At 37.9% G+C, this 25,996-nt stretch overlaps 2 protein-coding genes across 2 annotated transcripts; one reads left to right on the top strand and one right to left on the bottom strand.

Annotated features, from left to right (window-relative positions):
* Positions 1-196: 196 nt before the first annotated feature.
* On the bottom strand, positions 197-24,303 carry LOC143461884 (cleavage and polyadenylation specificity factor subunit 2-like). The gene is made up of 21 exons (XM_076959804.1): positions 22,702-24,303; positions 22,033-22,109; positions 21,733-21,892; positions 21,489-21,594; positions 21,224-21,391; positions 20,971-21,072; positions 20,318-20,406; positions 19,969-20,067; positions 4,786-4,908; positions 4,398-4,565; positions 4,133-4,218; positions 3,959-4,046; positions 3,754-3,860; positions 2,974-3,074; positions 2,442-2,643; positions 1,907-2,006; positions 1,648-1,782; positions 1,271-1,379; positions 971-1,065; positions 759-893; positions 197-627 (listed from the first exon to the last, which is right to left on the bottom strand). Exons 1-21 carry the CDS (start codon positions 22,771-22,773, stop codon positions 535-537), a joined length of 2,415 nt encoding a protein of 804 aa, XP_076815919.1. The 5' UTR covers positions 22,774-24,303; the 3' UTR covers positions 197-534.
* Positions 14,300-17,128, top strand: LOC143462959 (uncharacterized). Its single transcript, XM_076961286.1, has 2 exons — positions 14,300-15,610; positions 15,908-17,128. The coding sequence occupies exons 1-2, from the start codon at positions 14,741-14,743 to the stop codon at positions 16,598-16,600; spliced, it is 1,563 nt and encodes a 520-aa protein (XP_076817401.1). The 5' UTR covers positions 14,300-14,740; the 3' UTR covers positions 16,601-17,128.
* Positions 24,304-25,996: the final 1,693 nt, after the last annotated feature.

The following is a 25,996-nucleotide window of genomic DNA, read 5'->3' on the forward strand; positions in this document are numbered from 1 at the left end:
CGAACCCACTTACTACGTATCCCGTTTTCATCTGTGCAATTTTTTCTAGTCCCGAATTCAGCAAAGGCATAAGCCTTTTGCCCGTATCGCTTGCAAGCGGGCCAGAATAGATTAATCTAAGTAAGGATTTCCAAACATACGAAAGCCAAACTCTACTTGGTGTGCACATATTTAACTTCCAATACAGCAAACCAATGATAGCTTTAACTAACTAAACAACCCAATTTTCTTGTCGAATTTTGTATTTTTGATTCACAGCTTCCACAGGTCAGATGAAAGGATAACTTGCGCTTGTTGATGCAAATTAATTCGAAGAGGTGTGTTCTTTATGAACATAAAGTTTACTTGACCGACGGAATTTTTTAAACATTAGTTTTGTTTTCGAAGTCATTTCAACGATATTGAGTCGTGAAAAACAAAAAGTCCTTCGAAAACAAATCACAATATTCGTTTCGAAATCCGACCCTTGCTCAATGTGCACAGCACAGCGACGCTTCAATACTGTCCTAGTGTCAAAAAGTACGGTGTGTGATGTCATACGATCGCATACTGCTGATAAAGCAATTCTCGGATGGTATAATAGTCCTCTGTCAAGCAGCCTTCCATATCAATATAACCTTGTTTGTTCTGAAACAAAAAGCAACATAATTTTACTGAAAATTATTTTGCTCAAGTCTGCACGTGCACCAGCCACCAGTTGAAGGCAACAATCGCGCCATCTACCGGTGAAAGATTTCAAAGTGTGATGATTGCCTTACCCGCCGTATTGCAACCGAATTGTTGCAAACTAAGACACCTCCGATGAATTCAGCTTGTATTCCTTCTCGAATTAAGACTTGCTTGAAATCGGAGAGGCGAAGCTCGTTAATAAAACATATCTTGTGTCCTGGCGTCTATAAAAATATGAGACGTGAAAAACTAAGAACTGTGAAAAGATAAGACTCGAACCTCGTTAAAAGACACCACTCACCTCATCTACTGAGAGGGGTTCAAGATAGGGAATCGAGTTTTTGTAGTCAACGTTCGCAAAGTCAATTTCAGCTTTACTGCTTTGAGCTGACAAACCTACGAATTTAGTGGTTTATGTAGCAATTTTACTACGGCAATGAAAACTGTTTAATAAATTTTAACTACCGTTTAACTGAAAACTTCGGACAACTAAAATCGCTGAACTAGTTACGGTAAAACGCCTACTCAATGCTATTAGTTTTATCAGCTTCAAAATTTAAAACTACGAGATGGTCGTTATATCGACGCGAAACATACAAACCTCTTTCTACTGCGCTGGGAACAGGATCGACATCCATTTTCTCTTCCTTCTCCACTCCATCTCCAAGAGAGAGGTGAGCTTGACGGGATGCTTCCACAGTCTCTTCGATCTAAAGTATTCAAATCAGATATGATTGTTATAGTTTTGTTTAGCAAACGAAGATAAAGTCTATTTTTTCAAAAAATGAAAAAAATACAACGTAAGTTTAAGTTATAATATAACACAGCACTTATTCCAAAGGCGTTACGGTTACATCTAATACAATACGGTAATCCTACCAAGCAATAGCAACATGGTGGCAAACGTAGTTTAATAAAGCAGTGAATATACCGTACTCGATAGGCCAACGACCTTTTCTGCCTTACTGAGACTCTTACTTGAGTGGCGGATAGAACTTGAGCAGTGTCTCTGACAGCCTCGCTGTAATCAAACCTGGCGTCTAACCAGCAAATTTCTGCATCCTTTGTCGAGGCAAATCTTAACATTCCAACGAGGGAATCTTTCAGCTTAACCTGATGAACAAACGATTGGCAATAAATTTAAGACACGAAAAATTGTAGTTCTAAACGGTGTTAGGCTTTTCGAATAACGCTGCTAGTTTTGACGGTTACAGTCGAGGCTTTTGTATGATTATACCTGATAGATATGTCGTTCTTTCGTCGTATCAACCACTTCGTTGACTGCTGGAGTGAAAACTTGTACGAGACTCGACGAAGAGGTTGCTGGAGTGAGAGATCTGAGATTTTAAAAGATTTAAGTAAACCATTGCGCAGGAACTATTGTTTACTTTGAGCTTAATCTTTGCACTAAAGCTTAAGCATAGTCAGTGTTTCCGAAGAGTATGGTGTTGTTAGATCTTAAAACTAAACGTAAAAAGCGTCATTTTTGAAACCGCAACGCTTTCCCAGTTATTAGAGTTATACATCGCCAAAAATATTTTACTAACATAACAATCATCCTGCTGTAGCGGACTGTCAACACGTATTGCACAGGACGCATTTCCTATGACACAAATATCGCATTGCAAAAGTGAATAAAATAAAGCTTCGACCAGTCTACAAACAAATACAACACTTAGAAGCGTTCATAAAGAGGCAAAAATTACCCACAAAGAGTAATCCATATACCCTGACGTCTTATTGCTAAAAATACAAGATTATATGAAGCTTACTTTTTTATAAGATCGGCGAATCGTTTCGTCGTTTTCGTGTCTCCTCGGACCAATATCACCTCCCGAGGTTTTATCTGTTGGACGATCTTCAGCATGGATTCACCATCCGACCTCCCTTCAAAGTCGATGAATGTGACGCTGCACTTCACCTCTATCGTCACCTGCTCCCGGACACACTTCGTTGGAATCTCTTCCACGGGTTCTGGAGGAAGAGCAAGTGAGGCATTTAGATTTATATGTACATTAGTACGCCTTTGATAAAGCAGTTTTATAAACTTATAGGCAAGAAATTGTCGTCATGTTTGTGATGACGATTTGACGTACCGCTAGCGGGTATACAGCGAGAAACGTCCAGTCTTGTAAGTTAATAATCATATCGCATTCGGTAATTGCATGCCACACAGCCAGATTTAGTATTATGAGTTGGTATTATCACCACAGGCAGTCAACTTCTTGAAGCAATGAAATACAAAGCGTACAACTTCACCAAAAATCGAGCATGGTTTATTTTAACTTAAAAATTAAACCTGACCTTGCGGTTGCTCTTTTGTTTCTTCTTTCTGTGTTTTGGGCTTCACATTCTGCAGTTCTTCTTCGAGTTGTATCAGATCATTTATTCGATAATCGTCAGGACTGCGAAAAGATTAAAGCGTAGCAGATGGCGTTGACTACACATCACTAAACTAAATCACAAAAACGACGGATTATGACAAACTGCACAAAACTTTAAAGACAATAAGCAATTCATTTGCTGTCTTTCCAACATAAACTGTCCACATTGAACAGGTTTGCGATTAAGGACTTGAACGTGACAACGGAAAAGATTTTTAAACTTGCTTTAAATGGCTTGTAACAAATTTCACATTTAGAAAAAACTTCACTCTACCAGGCCATCTGCCTCATTTAGTTTTTAATTAAAGCCAGTAATCCAATACGCGAACAAGCAGATATTCCTTCAAGAAAAAAACCTCACTATACAAAAGTGCAGTGTGGTAAAATCTAAAAAAATACTAAATATTTTTTTCAATAATTAAAATGTTTTAAAGTAATTTTGAGAGCCTGGGTAAGTATGGAGGACTATTATACATAAAATCAAAAAATTTGCATCAGTCACGCAATTAAGATTCTTATCACATGATTCAGATAATTCGGAAGTTGGGATTAGGATATAGGTCTGTGACTTGTGGCGACAAATGATAGTTGTAAATGACGAAAACATTATCAACAATCGCTCCCATGCTTTCAAACGTAACCTTTCCAGCCACCATTGACCTGTAGTTGTCCAAAAATAATTTAATTGTAGGCAGCTTACTTTATTATTTCTCCATATTCGTCCCATTTTATTCTTTGTTCCACGAAGGGGTACATCGGAAATGTTTTTTTCGCTTGTTTAAAAAATCCACCGCCCTTTTTTGGAGGCTGCAAAGCAAATGCAGAAAACAAAATATAAATATAAAACTTGGGCAATTTTACAACCATTGTTGTTGTTTTTCGGTATTTCTTAGAACAAAATGTACCTCTGCCGTGACAACAAAATCCTGTTGTACATGACCCGCTTTTGTTGCGTCATCGTCGTCACTTTCATCGCTCGACTCGGCCTCGAAACTAAAAGAAAGTTTCCAGTTTAAAATAAAATGCATTCATTCACAAAGTAATCGAAAAACATAAGTGGAATAAAAGAGTATTTTTACTTCTTCTCTTCAAGGGCCTTCTTCGCAGCTCGCATTCTTTCATATTGATCCAATTCTTCTCCGATAATCGGAACCCTTTTTCGAATCTAACAAATGTTCAATACTTGATGTTAGTCTTTGCAACAGTAGTGTTAACATCTAAAAAAATTTATCCGATTTGACAAGTTAAATCTGAATTAGAGATTTTTGCGTCAATTGTCAATAACAAAACGCCAACACAACATCAGCAGTATTTAAAGTTGTTTGAGCTCTGCAAAGAGTTTACCTCCAGGTTTAAGGCAGATAAGGCTGGATCGTCAATGAGTCTGCGCGCCAGAGTTCCTTGAGCAGTTCTACTGGTCACGATTATAGAATTGCGTGGATCGCCTGACCACCGCAAAAAAAGTTGTCGCGCAAATCCTGATTCCATGTCGGTCGTACTGGCCAGAACGCACTGTGAAGGCAAAGGTTTTAAAAAAAGAAGAAAATATAATTTAACCATTGCTGATGATGTCCGCTAGATGGCAGCACACATCACGTAACCTACACTAAAACTTCTTAAGTTTTCAGGTGAATTTGTCCTTTATGCTGTCCAAGGCCGGGCAGCTAATATAAGAAATTGGTGAGGTTGAAACACAAATGACAATGAGTGCAAATCGCTGCGAGGAGGTTACCTTAGGTTGAGCGACCTGCGCCAAGTCGCCAAGGTTATGACAAAGTTTGAGATGTTTAAACTGGAATGGGTTGTTGCGTTGATCCGTGAAAGAGTTAATGACCTTATCGCTCATCCATTCTATCTGCAAAACGAGACAATTCAATAAAATTGTTTTAAAAACAATAAAACACAGCTCTAGTTTTTCGCTTTATAATACAGTAAGTGCATATTAGCCCGTGCGCCGTTAAGCGCTAATTGTTCATTAAGTGCTTTTACACCAGAGGAAATGGTATGCCCTTTCTTGTGAAAACCATTTTTTAATACCAATCTATATAATTAGCGCACGCAACAGAACTCTGAACTACTACCGAGGTGCGTACAATAGCATCCTACATAGTCAGATGACAGACGGGGAAATACAACAGAACATTGTAATACTGTACTACAAAGAAACCGGTTTGTGAGGTTGACAAAACGGTTGATACAAGATTCAAAAACAGGCTTTCTAGCATATGCCCATTCAATATGTCAATTCTTCCAATAAGCGTATCAGCATTTTAAGAAAATGAATTCTTAAATCAAATATCCATCTAAAGCTTTTTGTAAGTATTTTAAAAGATGACAAAAATCGAAGAGTCACTATTGGCAGCAATATGCCGCATTTTCCACGCAAGGTTACCTAAAACACGATACTACTGAGCAAATGAGTAAATGATTCGCATCTGTCGTTGATTAAGCATCGCAAAAATTTCGATATTTTCCGTATGGTTCTTATAGTACCATGCATTTGAAAACGGAAATTAAAGACATTTTAGAAAAAATCATGAGTTATTAAAACTATTTTTAAAACCTAGACCCAGCATACAGCTGGACGCGTGTCGCAACCAACTACAATTACTACATAAACGTTGCAGCTTCTCTGCATGAACGGTAAAGGAATGAATTGTGACAGGTATTTCATGTCATTCTAGACTAGAGGCAAGGTCGCAATCCAAAATAACAATGGCTTTCGTGACAATAAAGGTTTTGAACCTTCTGGCGCAAGAAGGCTTGAGTTACATAAGCTGGAGTTATGACGGGGGAAGAAAGTTTCTGAAATTACAGACGGAATCAAAGGATGTAAATACACATAAACTTAACGACGATTACATTACAAGCACACATACGTAACGACGGTCGAGGAAAGCGAGCAAGACTTGTGAAGATATGTCGGTTGTAAAGAGCAGTCAATATCATGTGTCATAACTCGAAGCTATGTGATAAAGCGACTGGCATTAAGTAGGAGTGGCAGTTAAAGTGAGCTGTTCAGTCGTGAAGAGGACTCGATTAAACGGAAAGGGCTGAAATAAAAACCATATACGACTGTTTAAAACTGGGATTGACGAAAATTGTTCTTGTGTAGTTGGTGACGTATGTGGTTGCTGAATGCAGGTGTAGTGAAAGGGTTTGTGGACAAAGTGGTGTCTTTGAGTTAAATTTATGTAAGATTTCACAGTGTCTGGTGCACTTTGACAAAATTTTTGTATCAACAGTTAAACCGGGTTCAAGTCGTAACTTGAAGTCAACAGTCATGCTCAGTATAACGCGGCGCAAATATTGCCATATACTAAAGCCTAAATATGGATAATTAATTAATCAGAGTTGTAAGGCAAAGGTCAACATCATAATAGACGGCTTCATACCGCGTTTCTAAGTAGGACGACATATTTTCCGGACCAACAAGCGTCCACGACAGACAGCAGAGAAAAACAACTTGGTGAAGCGCAGACGATTATAAAGATGTACGGGTCAAACAAGCCCAAGATTTGTAATTCAATGAGGGCTCGAATAGTTCGATGTCAGATCAAACAAACACGTAACAAATACATGACTGTGCAGCTCTTATATAGTTCATTACGTAATCTTTGATATTATTACTGTACTTACGGGTATGTCGCAGTCAACACCGGCAAAGCCTACTTTGACTGGCGAACATCTTAAGGTTGTGTATTACTGTAGCTTTAACCTTGAATACGTTAGATATTTCATTTAGCCGTGAAGTTATTAGCTATAAATATTTAAGGACCGAAACGCAGGCGAGAAATTTTAATATAATAAAATCATACCAAGAACTAAATACATTAATGCAGAACGTGGGGAAGTATGTCTATTTTCGCAAAAGTTCTCTAAATATCAATTAACATAAATTAAGCTTATAATGACGGAAAAGCTATTTTTATCAACATCTATTGTTGCATGCGCTGATACACTTCAATGGCTAAAACAGATTAAGCCGGCTGGGAGCGGTGATTGCTGAAAATGCTTTTTAACTTAGGAAGCACGGCGGAAAAATTTTTTTCGAAAAGAATTCGAAACACATCGTATTTCAAATGAAAAACAACAACCTTACAATGGCATAGTTGAGGTTTTATTTCTTATGAGTCACATTTGAACCCAGTGAGGAGCGATTGCCAAGCCCGCAAAATGCGATGTTCAGTAAAGATTAAGTCTTGAGGCAAACACGATCCATCTGAATGCAACATTTCAACGAGTTACGGCATAAAATTTAGTTTGAGTATAAGACACTAAAAACCACGAAGAACTGGCGATTATTTATTTACCATATTTTTGCATTGAACACACGTTCCGTGCAGTTAATAGCGTGCTTTTGCGAAAAAAATGTGATTGATTTAACAGCAAGTGTGGAGATCAAAGCCAACCATCAGATACGGTATACGGCAAAATTAACGTCCCATTTGTGAATACGAAACCAGACCAACTTTAAACATAACTCAGTTACCCGTAAATGAACAAAGCGGTGTAATAACATGCAAGTGCTGCAAATCACTCGTTTCATATGGCGGATTCTTGAATTCGACAAACTTATCAAAGCAATTTTCGACGTGTTTGACAAGGAAACTACAAGTTTGCTTAAGAACTTTTGGGATATCAAAAACACCTATATGTACTATTGCGCGATATAGTAATAACATTGCAGTATCAAAAAAGTCATTCTACGGTGTAAAGCTATAATACTTGAAAACTTGTCTCAAGCGAATTCTTTTTCCAAAAGAAAATTATCAAATTTAATTTTAAGTCCTGACAACAATACCTAAGGCCTTCGCCGATTCGTGTATTTGTCATATCAATCTTGTACTAAGATATGGATGGAAATTTTAATCCGATAAAAGTCGATTTCGGCTGAAGCACAGGTCGCTGATGACGACATAGAAACAAGTAAAATTATGTGTTAAAATTCTGATTTCGAAATATGGTGTTGTAAAATTTTTGGCGACAAAAGTAAACGGACGGACGTTTTTTCGTGTTTACTTAGTAGATGTAGCTTTCATATGACGTCAGTTTTTTTTTTATTACAGGTGCGCGGTATATCATGCTCGTTTGCGGGGTAAAAGGTGAAATAATTTTGTAATTAAGAGTATTGTGATGTGGTATAGAAACGGCAACGGTCCATATGTAAGCTCTATGCAAAATAATCCAAAAAGCTCTTACTCAAATATAAGACATGTTTAAACGTTGGAAGTGTTAAAATACGACAACAACAAAATATATCAACACATCACGAGCCTACACTTATTCTTCAATGCTTTGTATGGAAGAACGTTGCTTGACACTACATCAATAAGAAAATGAGTAGGTTTAAAAACAAGAACGTCGACAAAAATTTCGATTAAATTATTCATTTTCTCAAAAGTAAAAACTGACGGACGAAATAGCTACACAAAATGGGCCATTTTAGACAGTTGTTCAGGTCATAGTCCAGCAAGGTATCCTAAAGGAAGCCGAAATAATAAACCTGAACTAATCCAAATGCCTCTATCAACAGTTAAGAGTCTTCTTCTCATGGAAAACATTACGTTTGTATGGACAGGCTTCTTTAAGAAATTTGTATCTATCTCTATTTGAATATTTCAAACCCCTTTATAAAACCTGACGCTGCCCGCTAAAGATACTTATTTTGATAACTGACAAACGATCAAACAAACGGCTTTTGTATAGACATGAAATGCACTTATATCAACTATACCAGGAGTCAGAATCGATATTTTTTTAAATGAAAGAACGCGTTGACCGTCATGTTGAATACAACAGTGCACTGCTTAACGGAAAAGTATTTAAAAGGGGTTCATATCAATAACAGAATAATATGATCACCGTAATAAGTTTAAAATGGACTGAATCATTAGAGTAGTAAGTTCTAGTATCTCTTGCCATTCGGTGATGGCCTATTTTCAGTATTTTTATTGTTGTTGTTACTCCTTTGAAAACATTAAGGTGGGCGGCCAATTGAAATACAATGTGAAGTTCGTTTAAGCTGATGTCGCATGTCGTTTGGAAGCGCGTCGGTCATCGGTAGCACATAGCAGCGAATACAAAATAAAACCTCTTTGCAAAGCACCAATCAGTTAATGAAGTAAGCGTAATTTGGCTAACAGTTGTGGTTGTGGCTAACAGACCGGTTCAAGCCGAGTGTAAATGCGTTTCGTAATTATTGATTTTACGCTGATGTATACGCCAATGCGTCGCTTGCGTGTCCGTCTACGCCAAACAGCGTGCTGCACACCAACCAGGGTAAGCGAATTTCGAGGCAGGTGTTTCGGATCAAAGTATCTAATGCAAAGACCATCGTTTTACAGTTGAGTGCACGTTTATTGCTTAGATTCTGTGAGGTTGCGACAGTTTGCAGCATGCTAACCCTTCATGGCACGGCAGTTAAGCATTAGGCACATTAGGTGAAGTTACAGCTTTGTATGGAAGTATAGAAAGGTTTTAATTAAATAATACGCTACTAAAAACATAATGAAGCGACATACGGTAACGACAAATCGTAAATATTGATTACGTTTCGATTTCCAATCAAATGATCAAAAACCAATGCTTTCACGTTTTGTTTGGAAACCGCTTTTGGATGGTCACCGTTGCATCATAGATGGATAATATGAAGACCGCGATTCGCAATAATTCCGTCACCCTAAGTATGGTACATGATGTTCTGTGCTTTCTAAACAGCCATGGGGCCTGTGTATTAGCAACTTTCAACGAAGCTCAATACGTGAGACTGTAAAAGCGTAAATTATTCATATCAGGTTTCGATTTCCGAGCTAGCTGTGAGCGATTTTCTTCAGCGTTTGGAGTCAAATAACAAGAGCGACTTGATCCGAACAGAGAACGAATGGTTTTTAAATTAAAAGGAAAAAAGTGACATCATATAGCTTCCGGTCAAACATTAAGCTGACCAGGGAAAGGAAATAACGATCGGTTGAGTTATTCAGAACAAACACAAAAGAAGTAAAATTGATTAATTGCGAAATGTTATCAGCTGGTGGTCTCAAAGGGTTTAGCTTCATAAATTACAGTCGACGTCTTGCGCCTTTTTTTACACAATAAATTTGTACAGCTTTTAACTTGGCGTAAGTTAGCAAATCACACAATTAAATGCCAGGTTGGTTTAGTTATGTAATGTGTAGATAACACCTTCACACGGAAGTTAACCAAAGTCGGTGTTCTAGAAAATGTTATCAAGACAAAATATTACCTACACGCATTGTAGTTTAAATAAGATAAATCTAGGTTTACCACTAACAAATAATTAAAAAACAAAGGACGAATAGCTAGGTTGGTACTTGTAGAAAATGATATAAAAAGTAAAAGGATTCTGCTGGTATCATGAAGTTACGAGTTTTATTTTTCTTGTTGTATGTTAAACAACAAGCATCAAAGTTAACAAGTTATATAACATCTAAAAGCTTACTTTCGTGTGCGCATTTGTAACCAACACAAAGTAACCTCAAGTGTTAGAAACACGTAATGTATTGGCAAAGCCCATAAAGTAAACTATATGAGTCTTGCTGCCAGTGTGGGAGATGTCAGGATGGTTGGACTTAATCGGATCAGAAAAGGCTGCGCTGAACCAATTACGTTTGGTTGCTGAAGTAAACACGTAATAGAAATAATTCGAATTTGCGGTATTAGCAAACGTCATGGTTAATAACCCGAGGCGAGCTATTTCAGTGGAGCTTTCAAAAACGTTGCAGCTTAAAATCAGGCTCAATATACGTTGGGTCGGAATGCAATGTTCCGCGGCACTGCGACTGCACCTATAATTGAAAAATTGCGTTAACAAAAAGGCCCTTGTTAGTCAAACCAGTCTTTGAAAGGGTTTTACGATTCCACATGCTGCACTATCATAGCAAATAGCCAAGGGTGTTGTGATGAGCCTCATAAGAGCGCATATTAAAATTGGTTTTATCATAGCACATGTATTAACCGTCAATATACAGGACAGGCGTGTTTCTCAGCACTGCAAGAACAGATCGGAAATCGTTAAAGTAAAAGGTTACCTAAATTAAAAATTGTTCATGTACTGTTTATTCGAGCCTGACTGAGAACTTCATATGGAAAAAAGCTACATGTTTGTTTGCTTATTGTTTGCAAAGTTTAGCATTAGGAAAATCCCGTTAAGTAGAACGGCTGTATTAAAGTAAGGAAATTATTTTTGCCTGCGCGTTGGTCTAACATAGGATGGGTTTCGGGTGGTCTTACGTCACTGGTACGTCACACCAAACGTATGCGTCGTCCAAACGGATTAGGAAAGACGACGATTATGTTAGTTGTAGTTGATGGATAGACGAAGAATGTAACGCTTAATAGGCGCCTATTCTGTTAACTCTTATGTTATGCTGAAAGGTTCTAACGAGTTTTGCGACTTGAAGCTTAACAAGGAACGGCAACTTGGGGGTATGGGCTTAAACGATGTAACTCCGCAACGTTAGTGATGACGTCACAATGTTTTTTCAAGTCATTGGAATAGCATCAAAAGAGCAACCGCCGGTAATTGATTAAGGGCAATGAAACGTTCAACCGAAAAATTCTCATTCATGCGCGCCATAGATAGGCGACCGGCTGAAACAGAAGTTTTCGGCATTATACAGACGAAACGATAGTGTGCTTAATGTGCCAAACGGCGGCCCTAATGCTTTGAATATGCGTTATTGGCACGGGGTCACCCGACATCGAAGGTCCGCTCTTATTAACGAAGGCAGGACTAGACGACCGTATGACAAGTTAAGGAGATTATAAAAGGGTTTAAATAAGACAACACTGTATTGAGTTGAGTGAGATGTTTGCTGAGGTTGGTTGCAGTTGCAACTGTAAAAAGCGCAAAAACTTTGTATAAATAACTGTGGAGTGTGCACGGTATTGTTTGTGGTAACTCTATCTGGTAGGGCCGTTGTCATTGTTAGGAAATGTTTATGTGTAGTTAATTTAATAGACATTCGAAGTCGTCTTCGCCTTGTTGTATTCTGGAATCTTGGATATGAGAATCCCTTTTCCATATAATAGCGTCTTGTGCTGTTTATTAATAAAATAACTTGTGTGTAAAGAAGATTATGACATCTGATATACGCCAGAGAGATACAATGTACTGAAATTACATTCGCTTTTATTTAATCCGTAGACGGAGACACCCATACACAAGGCAACGGCAATAAGGTATGGTAGCTTTTTGTCTATGACTCATGGTATTGTTGGGAGGTGTAATGATGTATTTCTGACATTCTATAGTCCAGAAAAAGCAATAAACGCCATCAAGTTACAAAATCAAGGCGCCAATAGCCCGCGGGATCTCCGTAAATTTGCGTTTCTGAACCAGGCGTGGTGTTAAAGGTGTCATTTCATGCTTGCAGAGGCTCTAAACAAGACCTTGTCAGCTTGTTGTTAGTCCAAAGAACAAAGATAGCCAAATCAGCTTTCTACATGTCGATTGAGACTTATCTAAACAGCTTAATAAAGTCAGCGATCTGTTAATTGCATTGGCAGTGGTATAAATTCTTCTTGTTAACTCAAATGGATTGTCATGAGATTATATATAATATTGCATTTACTGTATATTGACATCTGAATCGAAGGTCGTAAATATTGAGGTATACTTATGAGTTATGTCAATATGTATAGATGAAACGGAAGATCTAAGTTGCACAGACAGACTGACACTGTGTCACAAAGTGATGCAGCTAATTTGTAAGTCAGCTTCCGAATTCAAATCTCGTGTGGATTGTTCAATCGATATGCAGCACATGGCCGCTTAGTTTCAAGGCGCTATTAACATTAGATACGGTAAACATGTTGCCATTTGTCTATCAATTACTAACCTACAGTAGACCAGGTGCTACTGCAGTATCGGATGAGCAATTGAGCATACAGAGGTTTGCAATCGATTTAAATCCGCTTAATTCAATGTATGGTTTAATTAGTTTTGGTCTGAAAAGCCAGAATTAGACCAACGGAACTGGCCCGCTTTAGACTCATTATATCTTTAACGTCAATGGCCCAGGGAGGCCTTGCGGTGGCTAAAACTTTTTTATAACCAGGCACGTTAACGTGTCTTAGGCGGAATACTCGCACTAGACAAAAGATGGCAGGGTGAAAATAAAAACTTGATAACTTGGCTTGCCAAAGAAAACAGCAGTCTTGTGATTTGGATAAGAACTAATTTTAAGAAAAACGTCAGTAAGCATATCAATGGCTTCGAAGTACAACGAAACAAATAGAAAGGAGGTCGATTCGTTGCTGGCGTGTTCACGACATTTAAGCATTACGTAGTCATTGCCCGGGCGACCTCCCATTGGCGTAATGTCGGTAGCATGAAATATTCATTATAACATGGCACAGTCCTCACGTTTAACAGGTTTAACTGCTTGGGCAGCCAATCCGGTCACTTTTCAACAACTCAATGAAAAAGAAACAAAGTGGTAATCGAGTACGTGATAAACGTGTCTATATTGCGTAATAAACCCCAATATAACGTCATAAATTGGACAGCGCAACAAACTGAGGGACAAGACGGAAAAATTGGTAGAGTTAAATCACCTCCATTACCAAACGTAAACAACAGTACGTGGTTAATTGTGGTTGCTTTGCGAATCAAAACGATCGTGTTCAGAGTCGTTAATACACTAACTCAGTGCTAGTGGTGAAGTGCAGTGATGCAGTTATCTAGTTTAGCGTTCATGTGATAACGATTTGAAGTTGAGTGTTTACGCAAGCGAATGCGGTCAGTGGCACACAGGGTCACGGGTAATTTCGTCAGCATCGAGTTTGTTTAAGCTTGCCGGTGAACCCCTGGCCCAATTACTTTTTTATCTTTTCTCCAATTGCGGGCTGGGATCCGCTGAGCGGCCCAGATAAAAAATTTTCATCTATCAAAGGTGAGAGTGCGTCTGCCCAGCTGGGCTTCTTAGTTTGAAAGAGACACCGCGACCTCATCAGTTAAATCGCCTGTCACTCTGGGTTTAAACAAAAAGAAAAAAGCAACGGTGCTAACCTTTAAAAGCTTCACGCTGAGACCATTGTCTCTCCGAAGCGTGGTTCCTAGGACCCGAAATCAGAAGAATAACGGTACCCTGCCGCCAGCACTTAACTCCCGCGAGGCCGTAAGGCGTAAAGGAATAAGGAATAGGTACACTATGCGACGCTTAGACGTCTAGTTTTGCACATAGTCAGCGGTATAAAGGTTGTCATTTGCCTAAGAGCTAACTAAGTTTAAAGGCGCCGTATTCAATCAGTGATTTAGCGTATTTATCACACAACCAGTGCTTCGTATGTAATATCGTTCGAGCAAGTAAAATTTCAGTTAGTCTGCAGAATTTTAAACCAAGTGTGACTGACGGAAACGATTTGGTGCCGCATGTATTACGAAAGGTAGCAGTGATTGATGTTGGTTAACTATATCATACAGATCTGACAACAAACTTAAGAACAAAAACTGTTGTCTGATAGCCAACTCTTGTCTAAGTAAGCTTTTGGCAGTGTCAAAGAGGCGATTAACGTCGGGCACTAGCTTCAACTTTCATTAACAAAATATGCATATTTTTTAGGTTTCAGTTAAGAAAGTAAAGACGCCGTCATTAAAACATTTCTTTTAAATCGAATGCAACTGTTTAGCTTCAAACTCAAGGTCTTTATCAACCGGACTCATGTCCGTAGGTAGCGGAGAAGCGGAATCCCCTACGGAGCAGACGTTGGCCGTAGCTCAATTTGTTCCTCAAACTGACGACAATACTTCGCATCTGGATGTGGTGTCAACTGTCGCTCATGTACAGTCTTCAACCTTCGGCAATCTGGATGATGCGCCGAAAGATTTTAACTCTGTCAGGAGTGCCCCTTCGTTATTCGATGTTAAGGATGAGATCATAGACAGGTTGGGAACAGAATCCAGTTTAGCCTTAAATTCAACTTTAACGCCGGATACCACCACTCCTGAAAGCAACCAAATGGTTTTGATCATCGGAGTTACATGTGGGGTGATCGGACTTTTAATTGGAATCGCGATCACTGCTATTCTCTGGATCTACACGCAGAAGAGGAAAAGGAAGAACGGTCAGATGAGGAGCAGGCATGCTTCGGTCCTGGAGAAAAATCCTAAGGAGAAAACGTTCGAACCGCTGGACTTGTCGTTAACTTTGCCCAGTTATGCACACAACAGTTCAAACACTCTTGATAAGAGGAAAAGCTTGAGCGAGATGATAGGCACCAACGATTCAACACCGAAGCTGAACAATCGTTTCTCCGACCGCTCTGAAGAGAATGATTCATCTTACCAGGGTTTCGAACCGCCCGTACCTCCGTTGCCTAGCAATGACATGTACCGGCACGACGGTTTCCTACCGACTTATACGAACGACGACCGACTAAGCGAGATCACCGACGATCGAAGCTACGTGGGCGAGCGATACTGCAACCACGACAACCACGAACTAAACAAAAGCGACTTACCCGAACTTGCCGGAATTAACTTGATTGGTTCGAAAACAAGATACGGCGCTCATTACAAAAACGGATACGAGGTAAAAATGTTATGTCGTTCGAATTTGTAACGCTTTGTTTGTATCCAACTCTTTAAACACAGGTTTTCGAAACGGTTAAAGTTAGCATTCAAAACGGTTAGTAACTTTTTTGTAGTAGCTGCCTGAAATGATTTTCACATTCTGTAATTCCCGGTGACGAGTTTCTCTGGAAGAGTTGTTAAATGTTTTAGTTTCAGTTAGCGCCACTCAAGGTTTTTGAACAGCTATTTTGAAATAAATTTTGGTCTTCTAAAATAACTTTGGAATTTTAAATTTTATTATTTCAATTTGGTGCAGCCTGTAAAGAGACCAACATCAATTGCAACAAGAGACAGTTTCAGTAGCGGACTAGGAACTGGAACAGAGTCAGATACTTTACCCTGTGAAGGTCGGAGGAGTGCTACCTTGCCTATGGCAGGAGGAAGAGACTACCCCTATGACCTTCCCGGTTCGGAGAGACCCCGGTATGTAAGAAAAAAAAGCTCACTAGGAGTTGTTAGGGAGGGACATCCACGAAGATCTAAGAAGCCTGGAGGAAACAAGCGTCGTCCGGCTCGCGTGTCAGATGCATCAAGTGGGACCAATGATTGGTCATCCACAGACACGTCTTACTCCCCTGCATCCACCCTCCCATCCACAACCGACTCAGGGATGCCTTTCTCAACTCCTCTTGCTTCAACAGCTCCCATTATCGATGAGGAGGAAGCGAGAAGGCAAACAACCCGATCAAAAGATTGGTACAACAGTGATTCGAGTGATGAGAATAATGGATGGCCAAAGGAGGACAAGAAGGGTTCAGAGGGTCAAGAAGAATCTCCGGAATCAGGAGAAGTCCTCTCTAAGTATTTTAATATGCATTTCCCTCCTACTCCGATGATCACAAGGAAGGAGGAAACAGAACAGAAGAAAGTAACTTTACCCGAAGTTAATGAGGAACCACATCCCATTACATTGATAAGACACAACTCAGATTTAACTATTAATTTGTGATGACGTCAACACGTTTCAACCTTAGTTAAATAAGTTATGCCTTAGACGAACACTCAATACACAATCAAGCACAATTGAAGCGTTTGATAATTAAAAAAGTCTTGCCAAGAATGTCAAATGTCTCCTTGTTTAATTGTGCTTTATTGCGAATTTTATTTGGTTGCAGTGGTTTGACGTGACCTTATGCAGTAACGTCAACAGTGTTCCAAGTCATGCTATTTTAAAGTTTGTATTTTAGTAATTAACTACCAGTAATGCGGGAAATAGCACATTGCGCCCCGTGCCATATAATTTTTTGGTTGAAATATTGCCGTTTCCTTTTTACGTTTTCACTGTTCATGTCAATACTGTGCTCGTTTTGATAAACGTGATGCATCAAGTAACTTTTCCTGGAAAGTTTCTGGTTGCGTTATGGTTATTATTGTACGGTCATTCGACTGTGCATTGATTGCACTGGTCGAATTTGTTTCCTGATACTTGTCTATTTCAAAAAAAAGCGAATGAAATAAAAGAACCACAGCCCCTTCATGTCAGCAACTGGTGACGAGAGTAACGTCAAAAATCGCTTATTTCAGCAGCAATTTCTGTCATTGCATCCTCATCATTAGTGTTATTCGTTGTAAACCAAACTACGCAAAGCCAAGACAATTTTGCCTAACTTATCCAACAAAGCACTGCAAACTGCAGAGTGCTTTGTTTCAACGGCAAACTCGATACTAATATGATATGAGATAAGATGTTTAACAGGATGACGAATCGCTGTATTGACTGATACACAATAACATTGCGGTTTGCATTTATGTGCATGCAGGGAAAGTTTTTTTAAGACAATCTTTTGCATTGGGGAAAAGTGATGAGGTTCAAAACAAATTAGTCATGATAACCACCGAGACAGTGACGACATGGTACGTCTATCATCAACAACTTTATAGTCGGTCTCATAATCACTTCAAATAATCGGATTTCGTGGTGAAGAGGTCAAGCCGACATCACAAGTTACATTTCATTCAATCAAAAGCATTAACAAATAACATTAAGTGGATAATAAAGATGTCTACCACGTCCGGGTAATCTTGCTGGCGACAAAGAACTAATCTACAGCCACGCATTGAAAACGGTCATAACTTTTACTGCAGTCTTATTGGGTTCAAATTTTTTATGGGGAACGCAGTTGACCCTCGTAAATCACTCGGACACTGTTATAGTATGGAAGAGACAGTACTTGTTTCATGACAGATAAATTTATACACACAGGCGGTAAGATTTACCAAAAACTGTATCACACGGAAGGAAGCTAGTGAGTTTATTTACTCTATACAGCTCCGTTCTCATCATTTAATAGATACGAGTGATCTAACATAAATCGGGCAATGACAATATATCGACATTGCAATTCCTGTTACTAACATAAAGTTTATCCACGTTTTGCAGACCACATACTTAAGAACTGGCCGCAATATTTGTTATGAAATATGTGTCAAAAATGCGGATTGTGCTAAGGGCTTCCGGTCCGACCCCACTAATTGTCTATACGGAAATAGCCTAGGCCAGTGATTTGAAAATTAGTTTTGGCTCGTGGCCCACTAGCAACGGAATATTTTGGTTGTGACCAGTCAATATTTGAGTTTTACCGACTTGTGCATAAATACGGTTTTTAATTCAGTATTTCGATACTCAATCCATATATCGAATCCGCCGATTGCTTAAATTAACCTAACTTACAACTTAATTAACTTAACAACATAATTATTGTATTTGAAATCAATACGTAGTGAAACAATGCAACTTAACTTGAGACTAAATCAAGATGAATGATTTTACAAATTATTTATTTTGAATTATCATTAGATTTGGCAATCAGTTTAAGCTGATACTAGGTCAGTCCTGCAACTGTCTAATCTAATGTAATAGCGCAGTTCATTGAACAATTTTTACAAAAAATCTTTATATGATAAAACAATAAACTGTGTTCCAGGCAAAGAAATTTATGCGTGAATTTATAGTGGTGGGGCTACGAGAAATCTCTCTAAAAAGACAAAATTAATGCGGCCTTTACATAATTTGTAATAAAATTTGACGATCAAGATCTGTAAACACAGTAGCCACGCCAGTGTTTTCCAAAAACGATCCTGTATGAGGCAAATTGAAAATGTCTGGCTCGGCACTGGTCCACAGTTTGTCTTTTAAGCGCATCATCGTGTTATCTAGTAGTTCTAGTTCTACACAGTTGCCATGAGATATGGGTTATTTTATACCACTAAAATTCAATAGCTATAATAATCTCAATATGAACACGCAGTTAAACACGTGTGTTGTTGAGGGTTGGTTCCATACAACCTGTGTGGTAAAATACCCGGCAAGACCAAAGGTAAATTACGTTTCCTCCGACGTAAACCATGTTCCAATGGTTTCCAACAGATATTTCAGTGTGCTTAAGTAGTTTAATATAAACAGCGAGTACATTTCTCAATCCGGGGCAAGAGTCACGGATCGTGATTAAAAATCTCCATCAAAATACTCAAAAGTGATTATGACCTTGCTTTGCTTTCTAAGTGGCTTCTTGGCCAACACACCAGACGTTTTGGATAAACAACTACGTGACTCATGTCTATTATGTTTATTATATAGAATGCTACTCGAAAAATAATCTAATACCAACTAAGCATTGGTGCGTATCGGACCGTACATTCGAATTCATTCCAGGGTACGTAGGTGGCTTGGATGGATCATGTCCCTGTTTTAATGTTTATTCAGTAAATCAACTTTCACTGAGTACTCAAGTTGGATGTTGCACTTTTGTGCCATTTTTTTCTTAAAGTGTTTTTTTTTGTATTAATCTACAGGAAAAACGTAAGATACATCCAATGGAAATCAGTTTAATTATGAAATACCAAAAGAAAAAAATCGTGCTCAGTTGGCCAAAACGATTTTCTTTTTGCCATATAAGAAGAGATCCATTACGAGCAAAAGCCGATATGGCACGTTGTCATATCACGATGCAACGTTCGCATTTCGCCAAAAGCACATTAGTGGGAGACGAAAAATGCAAAAGTGATTTCATTTTTGGAATGGTTTCGATATATAATGAGCATGGTGTTTAACTCTTCACGGAAAGCAAACATGATTTATAACGCTTTGAATACAAGCCTACGTAGCAATCAACATTCAACAGTAATGTTTAGCTGACTTTCAAAAGAAAAGTATGGTGTCAAATGCATATATTCCATACAAAGAACAAGGAGCACAAAATCGTTCGATTAAAATTGCTGCCATTTATTTGTGTTGGTTTGTGGGTCGTTCGACACGTTTCCCTGCTCTACGCAAGTGCAATTCCAAACTCTTAACTGTATATACCTTAGCGCACTTACCATTGATTTGGCGAATTCTACGACGTTGTATGTGACGTTGTTGATCATTGCCAATGAATAGGCGCATAAACCTGATCGGCTGTCACGCCAGAGTTGATCCTGTGAGGAAAATTACTCAATAAGTAAAATCATACAGCAAATTATTTTTTGCTTGCGGCTCTTTTACGCCTTCTAGTGAACGATTAGTCATGCAAACTTTTCCACAAGGAAATGCGGGCGCTGCGATGCGCGGCAGTTTCAAACTTTGCACAAAGTCAAAGATACAATACATCTATTGTCACAGCTCAATTACACATCACAAATACAAAAAAACATTAGCTTTTTTACATCGAACAAATATGCAAATTACCAATAAAATGGCGAGTTCCAATACGCGACCAGCAGTGTCAACGGCAATAAGAACATTTCCATCAGCTCGCATTGTCTCAATGATCTTGGCTGTAAACAGGAATTCAAATGTTATATAGGGTAATTTTTATATAATCCAACTTTAACTGTAATGCCAAGATAATCTACACCACGTAAAAAGAATCATAATCAAAACATTTTGGTAATTTTTTACATTTTATTGAATATTATGGCGTAAAGTCGTAAACCAACATAAACTCTCAAAATTATCCCGAAATATCAAATTTGTTGATCAATTTTAACGTTTAAGCTGCTATCGCTTGTGTTGTAGGGCTGTGTAGTTTATGCATTCTGCTGTTAAGCTTCTAACAACAAGAATGAGTAATATTGTACTACTGTAAGCAGGTTTAGTGTTTTAAGCTGAATTCAAGTGATGTTAATTGCTGTAAAAACAATTTGAGATAATTATTACAAAAGGTAAGTTGCAGTAAAAATCGTCATCTATAGTGTAACATCACACACAGTTTTGGAAAAAAAATTAATCATGCATAATATTTGTTTAGCTGACAGCATAAGTCATATACATAAGTATTATACAATTAACGCAGAAATTTATTTTTAGTTTAGAAATGTCTGACAAACTAAGATGCATACTTAAAAGTTGTTCATCCCTGAGTTTCCTTCTAGCTTGCATATAGGCAGCATTATACGCATCCGTAATTAATAGTTGTGGGGGCCTTCCACTGAAAGAATCTCCTGAAAGCAAAGTTGTACAGTATAACTGAAAAATTACTTGGTAAAAATGGATCGGTAATTTCCAATTTGCAACTATCACTTTCAGCAAAATGACTTCTTCATTCATTTACAAAACATAACATTTGGAATACTTATAGCTTTTGAATCTAACCTGTATTATCGACCAATGTACATCCATTTAAGTGTCTTTCACGTTTATGATTGAAGTCGACAGCATAGAGTATTTCCCCTTCTTCATCATCTTTAACTATTTTCCACGCTGTTCCACCAATCATATGGCCAGCGTGGACTGGGGTGATCGAAAGACCTTCGCCTTTGTCTGGTGTTCAGAAACAAGTGACAATAGTTTTGTTGAAGTTGAAGCAGGGATTGAAAGGATTAAAAAAGGCAAGGTCAAGCAATAATAAATACTCTACCTTTCAATGTCACTGTTTGGTTATGTTTTAATTGAGTTATCTTGTCAAATGCAGTATCAACATGATCCAAAGTGAACTTGTCAAATTCTTCAATATTGTGGTGCGACTGTGAGAAAACAATGCAAAAATACTTTCAAGCAAACAGTTAGTAAACAAAACAGTGTATGCATCCTTTTGCAGTTTTTTTGTTTTTGTCAAGAAATATCATGACCATGGGATTACAGACAACCACCTGCAATTTTACCTGAAAAAGATCATACAAGAACATTTGGCCCATTTTGTACACAGGAACGGTTGAATAAATTGGACAGGTTAAGCCAAGTGTTCCTACAAGATATGGAAGTGCACCAATATGCTGCATATCCGGGAATGACAATAACACTGCGTCTATTTGTGTAAGGTGCCTACAAAAGAAATCATTTACATGCTGATTCAGTTGCATGAAAAAAAATAAGCTACCATAAACTTTGGTTAAAAACAGCACCAAAAACACAAATATGAACCATAATGTTTATTAAAACAAATCAGTTTCAGTAAAAATTACTTCTTTATGTTGTTGATAACTTCCCATTCGAATGTTTCATTCCATCCACAATCGAGTAAAAATGTAAATTCATCAACCTGCAAACACAGCACATCCAAATATCACTCAAAATCAATTCAGGGATGCTATATACGTAATGTTGGTCTGAGTCAGAAAAAAAACTCTATGTTCAGAATGTCTCTTTTCACTTGAATGTGAAACTCAGCCTGAAGGTTAATACATAATAATCGCAATCCAATTCTATCATGTAAACCTTAAAAATTTAACCTTTATTTAACCATCACCAACGAAATTTAATTATTGTCTTTCATTCTAACCCACCTGGCTATCTTAAAAAACAACAATCTATATACAGGTGAAAAATTCACCACAGTAATTATACATATAATATATACATTTGTAATGAGTAGGCTAGGATGGCATCTATGCATGGTATACAACAGCAGACAATGTGTAGGTTACTGTACAACAAAAATATTACATGTATATACCAGTGTTGGGATGACTCGAGTCATTGATTCGACTCACGTTGTCTCATGACTTGACTTGTCAGTCAAATGTGCTAAATGACTTGACTCAGGTCAAATTGACTTGATTTGACTCGAGTCAGAAAAAAATGATTTGCCCAATGTAATGGATCAGAATCCGATCAATAAAAATACTACAAACCTGCAGCAAGTAGCAGTTTGGACCATCATTCTGTGCGCCAGAAAGTGGAGTAAACTTGATGATTGATGACATTACGGGATATTCAGATTACATTTGTCACTCGGATGCAGTTCAATTATAATAGTAAAAAGCAAATCATGGTCTATAGAAATAATCAGTTCATAAATAAATTGAAAAAACAGTAAGTTGCTATCACTTAAAGTGGTAAGGATATCTTTGTGATAATCAGCAAATGTGCTATTACCGCAATTGATATCATCGTGAAACCTTTACACGAGCAAATAATTTCACAGTATCCTTGCCCTTAATTATAAAGCTGCTATGTTTAAGCATATATATATATACCGGTATATGCATTACATACAATAAAACAATTATAAGTTTTGTTTGTTCATTTGATCATACAATAATTGTTTCTTTGCAATTTTGGCAAACAATTCGGATTGTTTTTGTTTGAGGGAGGATATAGCATCATCAAACAAGTCACCATTTTCTTCAAGTTTTGCGCATGTCAGTCTCGCTTGTTGCTTCACAGACTGGCGTACAGATCCATCAGGATTCTTGGTCCACTTTTGTTTCAAGTATTCCTCTTTTACTTCAGTGGATAGTTCATTCATCTGCTTCAACAAACGATTTATGACATACTTCCGCTGTACAACAACTTCTTCTTCAGTATTTGTACAAGCTCCTTCAACATTGTGAGGAAAATTGGGAGTCGGTATACTGTTATCCATCTCAATCGTTAAATCACAAAACCATGTCAAAATAGCCTTTTGCAATTCCGACAAAGTCAAATCTATACTATAACATTTCTTTTCATACACATAGTCACAGCATATAATGAAGCCTAGGCCTACGTGATATACAGTAGAGATGAACCAGTACTAGTGTATAAACGTATGTGTGTTTTCTAAGTCTTCAAAGTTAAGCAAGTTTAATAAACTTTTAACTGCTTAAAAAGTTTTATTAAATGTCCCGTACATACATGCATGCCTGACATTCATCAATGTGCAAATTTACTGATTAATAATACTAAATTACTGCTAACACAGAAATAAAACTTTAGCCAATCATTCAAAGCAAAAAGTGTGGCAGTTGTACGCACAAAATTCATCAACGTGCACGTCGAATTTTTTTTCTTCTTAATGGCGATTTATAATAAACCAGGAAAAGCTTGCTGTTCAAACGCCAATTTATAATAAATAAACAAAGAATTAAGGCTTTGGTGCAGGCTATCAAACCAAAATTTGCGTCTTTGCGCGCAAAACTTCTCGTCGAAAACTGTCATACTTTCCATCCTGGGCAGTCAGGACGTACTGTGCCCATCGTAACAAACTTTGTGTTTTTGCCCGAACGCACAAACTACCATACTTAGAAGTGGAGTCCCAAGGTTTGTTTTGGTAGTTGGTGGCGGATAGACCTATGGCTATACGGCTTGGTAAAACTTAAAAATAAGCTTTAACAATTCGTAAGGTACTACTGAACAGGCATACCACCACCGTCCATCGGTACAATAGGCCTAAGTAAACAAAACGTTAATAACATGCAAATAACAGTGGCCACGGCATTGCACCCGACGTAATTACACCCACAAGGAATTGCACTCACATGGAGTTGCACTCACATGGAGTTGCACCCACAAGGAATTGCATCCACTCAGGATTCCACCCACAACAAATTGCACCCATATGGGATTGTACCATAGATATCTTATATATAATAACATTATATACGTTATTATCATAGATATCTTATATATAATAACTAGATATCCAACTACCTTGCGCTTGCTCTTTAAGAAGTGAAGCCAGTATGGGTCCGCCATTTTGTCAACATATGCGACCAGAAATGCTCTGGCGCATATGTGTTGAATGCAACATATGAAAAGATTATGTGACATTGGAAAATAGTTATGAAATGGAAAGACGTTTTTTGATGCAGACGATGCTAAGCAATATTGCTAAAGCTCAATTGCATAGTTAAAGGGTGTTTGGCGTTTAAATATCGGCCCAGATACTGGAACGGCCCGTACCGTACCGGTATCATTAGCGAGCAGTTTGTGCGAATGGTAGGATGTTTCTGGCAATAAATTGTTGAAAGAAATTATTTATGTATCAATTATTTGCTTTGGATCATGCAACTCTTACTCAAATGAAGGGCAATCACATTGCCTTATGCTAGGCCTATACGGTACCGGTAGGCAATTAGCCTAGGCAAGCTGACTCATTGATACAGCTAAAATACAAATATTTACAAAAACAATCGGTGATAGCGCAGTGCAAACAGCTCGGCTTTTCAAAAAACTTCAATAGAATTAGGCCAATACAGAACGAATTTACAATCGGCTTTTAGCCTTTCTCTCACTCTCTCCCAACGCTTTTGGGCGCATGTGTCATCGCAGGCTTGCTTCACTTTTTAGCGAGAGTTGGATATCTAGTTATTATATATAAGATATCTATGGTTATTATATATATAAGATATCTATGGATTGTACCCACAAAAAATTGCACTCACACGGGATTGCTTTAAATTAGGACTAGCCTACCACATTTTCATCGCCCAAAAACAGGACAATTTCGCCAGCATGTACAATGCAAATAGAGTTTTACGTTTAAAGAATTTATCACAGTTTTGTGGATAATTATACGCATATGCACAAGTAGCCTAATGCATTCAGCTTCAAAATCATTAAGTCCTTTTCTGAAACAAATAGCCTACTACGATTCTGATACCATGTAGCCAAAGTGGTATAACCAGCGTTTCATGCAGTAGACTAAGTTTGTTTTGCTAAATCATATACTGTAAAAAATTCCGACTGAATTTGTCGCCCCTCCCTCCTCCCATCTGTCGCTCTCTCCAATCCGATACTCAGACTTTAATTGGTGAGCCATGTGGCACTTAACGGCATGTTGATTGAAAGAATCTGTATTCATTGGTTTGATTCTTGAATGTGCATTCTGAGCGTTAACCTTAACTAAGTGAAGGTTCAGAAAATTTCCGAACTATATACGCTTTCGTAATTTGTAAGCAAATGGTGAAAGTGAAACTGCTTCCACAAGGTAACGGGCTAGATAAGATTTGTTGTACCTACCACAATTTGTACACAAGCGGGCACTATAACACTCAAAATTGATGAATTAATTTTATGAATAAACTATGAAGGGAAGAATAGGCAACATTATCTAACCAAGTCAATGCTACACCGATATAACAGATGAATAATGCCAATCACTAAAAATTAAACGAAAAATAAAGCAAAATTATATTTGATTTGCAAAACTTTCTTTCTGTTCAG

Source organism: Clavelina lepadiformis, chromosome 6 (genome assembly GCF_947623445.1).
Source record: "Clavelina lepadiformis chromosome 6, kaClaLepa1.1, whole genome shotgun sequence".
NCBI classification, from domain to species: Eukaryota; Metazoa; Chordata; class Ascidiacea; order Aplousobranchia; family Clavelinidae; genus Clavelina; species Clavelina lepadiformis.

Excerpts from the sequence above, each read along its gene's own strand:
- LOC143462959 (XM_076961286.1), top strand. The coding sequence starts at position 14,741 with ATGTCCGTAGGTAGCGGAGAAGCGGAATCCCCTACGGAGCAGACGTTG. Across the intron at positions 15,611-15,907 it reads ATTACAAAAACGGATACGAG|CCTGTAAAGAGACCAACATC; the intron begins GTAAAAATGTTA and ends AATTTGGTGCAG.
- LOC143461884 (XM_076959804.1), bottom strand. The coding sequence starts at position 22,773 with ATGTCATCAATCATCAAGTTTACTCCACTTTCTGGCGCACAGAATGAT. Across the intron at positions 21,073-21,223 it reads TACATTGGTCGATAATACAG|GAGATTCTTTCAGTGGAAGG; the intron begins GTTAGATTCAAA and ends CTTTGCTTTCAG. Across the intron at positions 3,861-3,958 it reads ATTTTGTTGTCACGGCAGAG|CCTCCAAAAAAGGGCGGTGG; the intron begins GTACATTTTGTT and ends TTTGCTTTGCAG.